Raw genomic sequence first — 8,051 nt, 5'->3', positions numbered from 1 at the left:
GTGTGTGTGTGCGTGTGTGTATGTGTTTGTGTGTGTGTGCGTGTGTGTGTATGTGTGTGTGTGTTTGTGTGTGTGTGTGTATGTGTGTGTATATGTGTGTATGTGTATGTGTGTGTGTATGTGTGTGTGTATATGTGTGTGTGTATATGTGTGTGTGTGTGTGTGTGTTGAGAGACTCCTCTCTGATTTTGAACAGTCCTGTGCTCTCCCCAGATGGCAGCTTCTACATGTTTGACGTGACATGAGGCCACTTTGCATTTCTACTCTTTTTGTTGTTGAAGTGTTTTACATTTGGATTTTTTGTTTCTTTGCTTGTTTTTCAAGACAGGGCTTCTGTGTGTAGCCCCGGCTGTCCTGGAACTCACTCTGTAGATGAGACTGGCTTGGAACTCAGAGATCTGCCTGCTTCTGCCTCCTGAGTGCTGGGATTAAAGGTGTACTCCACCACTGCTCATGTTTGGATCTTTAATCCATATAAAATTAATTTTTGTCCATGGATGCAAAGTAGCAATAGCTTTGCTCTGTTTTCCATAGGTGATTCTATGAGATATTTTATACACAACACAACACATCCTTTTCCATTGACTTAGAATTCAATAATTTATTGGATTAGGTGACCATGGATTTCTAGTTGTTCCTGGCTGTATTCCATTCTCCCTGCCTATTTTTTAAAATTTATTTTGCAGTGTTGGACGTGGGACCACGGCTCAGGCGTGGCAGGCAAGTGAGCCATATATTTATTGAGCCATATTTCAGCCCAGTCACCTGTCAGTTCACTTTAGGCAAAACCAAACCTAGTTTATTTATACATTAACAGGTTTTTCCTTCATTATTCCTGCGTGTGTGTGTGTGTGTTTGTGTGTGTGTGTGTATGTTGTGTGTACATCTATGTGTGTCTATGTATGTATGTGTGTGTGATGTGTATGTGGTATGTGTCTATGTGTGTATGTATGTCTATGTGTATGTATGTGGGGTGTGTTTATGTGCTTGTTTGCATGCACATGTGTGTGGAGGTCAGAGATAGGTATCTTTAGGGTATCTTTCTCAATCATCCCCGTTTTCTCAGGATCTCTCACTGAACCCACAGCTCATTGAATTGGCTGGGACAGCTGAACAAAGAAATCCAGAGTCAGGTTTATCTCCACCGCCCCAGTGCTGGGATTACACACATGGACTGGCTTTTGTCGAGGGGCTGGGGATTGAACTTGGGTCCTTTTCAGTAAGCACTTTACTGAGACATCTCCCAAGTATTTTCAGAAGTTTCTTGGCCACCATTATTTTTCAACATAAATTCATCTTTTCTTTCAAATGTATTTCTTTTATTTTATGTGTATGAGTGTTTTGCTTTTATGTGTGTGTGGTATGTGTCCTGTGATTTGGAATAGTCTTGTGACCTTTCCAGACTGTGTGCATGGAATTGGAGTTATGAGTGGTTGGGAGTCACCATGTGGGTGCTGAGAACTGAATTGGGGTGGGGGGATCTTCTGAAAGAGCAGCGAGTGCTCTTAGCCACCGAGCCATCTCTTCTTTAACATCCCTTTAGAATTTACTTTATCATGTTCAAAAGACTACAGCAATGAGTCTGAAGGTCTAAGCAAAGCCATAACTTTCTAATAAACTATAGGTGACTGGAGCATTTCAGGAGAGTGGAGACCTGAAGAAGCAGGTGAGCGTGAGGGAGATGGGGTCACAAAGAGGTCCCAGAAATTGTCCTGGTGACAAGTGCAGAGGGAAGCTGTGTTGTAGTCTTATAATGTTATAGATTATAGAATGTCACAGACAAACTTCACTTCCTCTCAGAAACCAGAGTCTGACCTACAGCTGGAATCTGGAAGGATGCAGAAATTCTGGGAGTTGGCTATTAGAATCTGGGATGAAGAATGTCCGAGTTGGCCTCAGTGGCGCAGCTCAGAACAAATCTCTCATTGTCCGCTGTCCATCATCACACCAGCAGATCAACAACTCCCACCTGGAGTGCTATGGATGCCGAAAGAAATCAGGAGCCAGGCAGGTCGCTCAGCATCTCCCTAGCAATGGCCATTATATCAAAGCCACAAGCAGAACTGTTGGTTACCACTGTTGCTGTCCAAGACAGTTCTGGAACTTTGTGCTAGTTAGGAAACTAAACAATAGAAACTAAGCCTTGCCAGGTAAGGTTGCCGCTACCTTCATGGCAGAGACAGCCAGTGTGGAGAGGGTCCCACACTGAGCCTCCTCCCAAAAGAGAAGCCTTTAGAATCATTAGACAATGTGTTCAGGTGACTAGATGCAAAAACTGACAAAATGTTGGGAACGGAACTGACCCACTCATGGTTAAACACTCAAGAACTACTAGGTAAAAAAGCAAGGAGAGTGTCTCAATATAAGAGGAAAACCAGGCCCCATAAATTCCTACTTAGGGCACCGCATCTATGCATCATTAGCGGACAGTCATTATTGGAGGGGTGTGGCCCTCAGGATGTAGCCGATACAGACTGGCACCAGATGCCCTGCCCTGGTCACAGCTGGGAAAACACACCCTCAGGCTGATGCTCTTGATTTGTTCTGAGCCTGGGGGCACCTGTGAGGGGACGGAAGTTCCCCACCCCCACCCCAACCCCACACTATGAACCCTGAGGTGAGAGGATGGCCACTGGCCTTCAGCAGTCCTTACCTGTAAATAATACTGTTCACTGAGAAGGTGTTTCCATCAAAGGAGTTCGCAACCACCAGGAAGTGATCTTCTCCCACGGAGAAAAACTCCCAGTCCAGGGCACTGAGGAGACAGGGGGTGGGGTAAAGACACTAAAGCCTTTGCAGAGCCGATGCCAGGCCCCATGTTGGATTCTGGGCAGGTCTTGTCTCCTGAGTTACATTTCACTCTCCCACCATGCAACGTCTTCCTTCCTTCTGTTTTTAAGATTTATCTTGGGGCTGGAGGGATGGCTCAGAGGTTAAGAACAGTGTCTGCTCTTCCAGACGACCTGGGTTCAATTCCCAGCACCCATGTGGCAGCTCACAACTGTCTAGTTCCAAAGGATCTGGCATCTTCACACAGCATACACACAGGTAAAACACCAATGCACATTTAAAAAAATTATAAATCCAACAAAGCAAAAAAATTTTAAGGGGTTGAGTATTTAGCTCAAGGCCCTGGGTTCGGTCCTCAGCTCCGGGGGGGTGGGGGGTGGGGAGACAAGATAACAAAAAGATCTATCTCCTTTTTTGTTTTGTTTTGTTTGGTTTTTGGTTTTTGGTTTTTCGATTTTTTGAGACAGGGTTTCTCTGTATAGCCCTGGCTGTCCTGGAACTCACTTTGTAGACCAGGCTGGCCTCGAACTCAGAAATCCGCCTGCCTCTGCCTCCCGAGTGCTGGGGTTAAAGGTGTTTGCCACTATGCCCTACCTATCTTCATTTTTAAGTGTATGTGTGCATGCATGTGTGTATGTGTGCCAGTGTTTGTGTGAGTGCAATGCCCATGGCGGCCAGTAGGGGGCATGTCATCAGATTCCACCTGGAGCTGGAGTTACAGAGGATTCAGCGCTGCCCCAATGCAGGACCTGGAAACTGAATTCTGAGTCCCCTGGAATTGCAGCAAGCACTCTTTACCACTGAGCTGTCTCTTCAGCTCTTCTACAGTTTCCAACCCCACCTTCTTGTTCCACTTGCTTTCTTTCAAAAGGCCTACTTTGTGCTTTATTCTAAACCTAACTCTCAGCAGACTCCCAGCTCCAGATGTGGGAGTCTGGTATGGCAATATGACTCCCTCCATGGGCCACTGGGTCCAGAGCCCCACAGGCAGCTCTGTTGAGACTGGTTCTGAGCTGGGCTGGACATTATTACTATTTCCTCTTTTTGTTCTTTGTCCCAGGTGTTATTTTTATTTTTAGATTAAAAAAACCATATATGTGAGATTGTCAAAACTAAACATTGTGGGTACCTGTCAATCAAAGAGTGGGCCAAAGTAGAAGCCCTTCCTCCCTTTCTTACCTTCCTGGACCACAGCCAGGAAGTCTGTGTGCTGCCTTGCCACGATCCCCCTTGCACCTTTATGGCCGTGCATCCCCATGAACACACAATACCTGTGTGACCTGTGATGCGACAGCTATCAACCTTACATTTACTTGACTGTTGGCCTTAGAGTCTTTCTTGGAAGAGTCTAAATTCCCTCATTATTTTCTCTCTCAGGCTGAGGAGTACCTGGCACTCAGGAGGGGCGGCGAATGTCTCTAATAGCTCTTAAGGAATAAAGAGCCCCGTGGGAGTTCCCAGTTCCTGCTGCATTCTAGGTTGGTAACCACACTGGACCTAGCCTGAAGCTCAACCCTGTGACTCCGCTGTCACTGTCACTGTCGGGACAGTGTAGCTGCAGCTGAGGTTTTCTTGGAGGTAGTGAGAGTCCTCGCAGAGGAACGCCACGAGAGCGGGGACAACTCTGCCTTCTCAGTGCTGAGGTGGTGGCCCTGCAGAGCAGGTGGGTCAGGATCTAGCAGCGCATGGTGGGAGGCGACACCTGTCTGAGGTCCTGGACCTCCCTGATGCTCATGCGTGTGTCATGACAGACAAACTATTTCTCCTTGTGGAGGGCTTTCTCTTGGTGAACTCACATCGCTAGACTTTTCTCTCTTTTAAAAAAGATGTATTTATTTATTATATGTAAGTACACTGTAGCTGTCTTCAGACACACCAGAAGAGGGTGTCAGGTCTTATTATGGATGGTTGTGAGCCTCCATGTGGTTGCTGGGATTTGAACTCAGGACCTTCGGAAGAGCAGTCAGTCCTCTTAACTCCCGAGCCATCTCTCCAGCCCGTAGGCTTTTCTTGTGAAAAGAAAGCAGCCACAGATACAGGGCCAGCCACAGCGATGGTCCTCATTATCATGTCTACCTGCTTTGGATAAGTGTCCTGGGAGGAAGTTGGGGATGACCCCGGCAGGCCTTTCCTGTGTCACCCACCCATCAACTCACTCTGCCCTTGCAACCACCTGGTTGGTACCTGCAGGTGGGGATGTCCTGGAACTTGACAAAGGTCTGAGCGGTGACGTTCAGCTCGTAGATGACAGAGCTGAGGATGTAGGTGTCATTTTGTGCCTGCATCTGCACATCATAGCTGTGACTGTTTGCCACCGCAAGGAAGATCCTCTCGCCAATGTGGAAGACCTCCCAGTCTGCGGCGCCGAATGTCTGGAGCAAATGAAAAGCGGTGGGGGAGGCCTGGTGAGGATGGCTCCCGTCCCAAGACACTAATATCATCACCACCGTGCCCGGTGTCCTAGAGCCAGCTCTTCCACCGAGGCCACCTGGCTGCCATCCTTTTACCAAGACTCTAAAACAGAGTTCCTCTGCCTGATTTCTCCAGAGGTCACTCAGCCCCATGAGGTGTGAGGTGGTGGAAGGAGTGGGCTGGAGACATTCACTATCCTGGTCCAGGAGGAGGCCCTGAGCAAGAGGGAATGTCACTAGGAAAGCCCTAGTAAGTATGTGACTACCTAAGAAGACAGAGGGACAGGAGGCCAGGGCATAGGGAGGAACGTGCTAGCCTGTATGGGGGTCTAAGGTTGAGGATAGTGCAGTGTTCAGGAACCCCAAGCCACAGCCAGGGGCTCTGCAGTCTTAGCTCCTGCTCAAGTCTGTATCTTCTGCCCTGAGCTACACAAAGAGAAGAAGCTGCCTTGTGGAGGTGAGGGGTGGAGCCTGTGGCAAGAGGAAGAGCTAAATCAGGAACTACTGTCCATCTGAGAGCCGAGGCTGCCACCGTATGATCTCAGGGCCTCAACAGAAAGGCTGCCCAGGAGCAAGGAAGGTGGAGGGCGCAGAACTCAGGCCTGGAACTAAAAGCAGAACATAGACACAGCAAAGCAAAAGCTAGAACCTAACTTCCAGAGGCCAATGGGACCGAGAGCTAATTGTTAGAAGCTCAACTCTCCTCAGAGGGCGAAAACAGCACATGCAACTGCTATAAGGAATCACCATGACTACTAGCCAGGGACACAAGTCCTATGGGGACAGGGGTGAACCCTGCATTTGGGTACAGTTGATTCCTCCTGGAATGTTCGTTAGGTGATTCCCCTATGTCTCGGGATAATACCTTGGGCCAGCATCTGTTGGGATTCTCAGTGAACAATAGGGACCTGAACCCAGGACAGGAATGTTCAAGCCACACAGCCAGCAGCTGCTTCTCTGAGCAAGGCAGGCTATCCTGGGGCTGACCCAGGTTGTCCTAGCTGGGTACAGAGTGAGCCATGCTGTAGACTGTGCTCCAGACAGGTCAGTCACATGCCCTTGCTTCCACTGAGCAGAGAAGTCTCCTGCTTGAAGGGCATCTTGCACAGCCAGTGTAGGAAATGGCTCTGGGATTTCCATGTGTGTGTTCATATGTGCAGATATACATACATATGTGTGCACATGTGTGTGGAGGTCAGAGGTCAACCTCAAGTAGTATCACCCAGTAACCATTTGCTTTGTTATTTTCGGAGAGAGGGTCTCTCCGTAGGACCTGGGGTTCATCGATTAAGCTATCGGTCAGCCCCAGGGGTCACTCTTCTCTGTCTCTCTAGAATTTAAGATTACAAGCACTTGTTTACTTACTACGCACCTAGCTGTTGTTGTTGTTGTTTTCAAGACAGAGTTTCTCTGTGTAGCCCTGGCTGTCCTGGAACTCACTCTGCAGACCAGGATGGCCTCGAACTCAGAGATCCCGCTGCCTCTGCCTCCCAGTGCTGGGATGAAAGGCATATGCCACTGCTGGCCTACTCACTCCTAACTTTTTAACCAGGGTTTTAGGGACCAATTGATAGGTAAGCACTTTACAGCCTTCCTCTGGAGGTTTTTATTATTATTATTATTTATTATTATTATTTATTATTATTATTATTATTATTATTATTATTATTATTATTATTATTATTATTAAACCTGCCCTCAGTATAGGTCAGTTAACTCCTTGTCTGCACACAATCCAAGATGTTCACAGTCTGGCTAGCCAGCAGAACGTAACAGCATTCTCTCCACAGACAACAGAGGGCGCCAATACCCGCTGAGCTCAGCTGCCCAGGTAGTGGGGCAAGAACCAGCTGGGAATCCAAAGAGGAGGCAGCTGGGAGACTGATCCAGAATGAGCTTGAGACGCCTGAGGGGCCTAAGCTTCACCTGAGGGGTGAGACTCTGGAGGACAAGAGGTCCAGGAGTCCTGGGCCACAAAGTCCTGGGGCAGGGCGGAGACTTTCTGGATCAGCCTACCTTCTCACAGGGCTGTGTCCAACTGCTGGGACCAGTCCCAGGACTACTCCAGTTAACCCGCAGCACCTTCAGACTGCCAGACCCCCACCCAAGCAGGGCAGAACACAGGTAGTGCCCTGAATACCACCGTATTGTTTCTTGCAAGTTAAGTGCTGAGAAAATAGTCCCTGCCAATGACATACATGTTACATCCCTACAGGCATACACACTCACAAACACACAGGTGCACTCTCATGCTCACAGCACATGTGCACATGTATGTATATGCACAGAAATCTGTGTGTGCACATACATGTCCACACACGTGTATGACACATACACAATGTCTGTGCACACACACAAAAATGTATGCGCACACCTGAAAGTGTGTGGTGTCTGAACATGTATATAGGCAGGGGCCTGTGTGAATGTATATACACACCCACACAGTATGCATCTCCCTTGGGATCACCAAGGCTTCCTTTTCAGCTCTGAACTGCTTGCTGTCTGCTCACCTGCATTAATGGGGCCTGAAGGGATTTGCACAGGAAGCCCTGGTCATGGCTGTTCTGTGCCACCCCAAGGTAGCAGGAGGCTCTCCTGGACCTGTGTGAGAGGTGTCACCTTCCTGCTGGGGCCAGGACAGCCCCAGGGAGCAGCTAAGCGTCTTTCCTGCCACTCAGAAGCCCAGAGCTGGAGGTGGAGCTTTGGGAGTGCAGAAGAGTGGCCGAAGTATAGGGGAAGGAGAGGGAGTCGGTGGATGGGAAGGCAGGAAAGGGTTTCAGGGAAGCAAAACTAGCAGGACACCAAGAGCATGTGGGGAGCAGAGGTGAAGGAAGCCACTCTGGAGAGGCC

The 8,051-nt window shown here is 48.5% G+C and overlaps 1 protein-coding gene across 1 annotated transcript in view; it reads right to left on the bottom strand.

Moving 5' to 3' along the window:
• Positions 1–8,051, bottom strand: part of Tspear (thrombospondin type laminin G domain and EAR repeats) — a 190,985-nt gene that overhangs the window by 967 nt on the left and 181,967 nt on the right. The window contains exons 10-11 of the mRNA XM_021174552.1: positions 4,975–5,162; positions 2,654–2,755 (exon numbers count right to left, since the gene is read on the bottom strand). Of these exons, the coding sequence (XP_021030211.1) occupies positions 2,654–2,755; positions 4,975–5,162 (290 nt within the window). The remainder of the gene's footprint in view (positions 1–2,653; positions 2,756–4,974; positions 5,163–8,051) is intronic.

This window comes from Mus caroli, chromosome 10 (genome assembly GCF_900094665.2).
Source record: "Mus caroli chromosome 10, CAROLI_EIJ_v1.1, whole genome shotgun sequence".
Classification (NCBI taxonomy): Eukaryota; Metazoa; Chordata; class Mammalia; order Rodentia; family Muridae; genus Mus; species Mus caroli.
The sequence above is the reverse complement of the archived record's forward strand: the minus strand, read 5'-3'. Positions and strand labels throughout refer to the sequence as shown.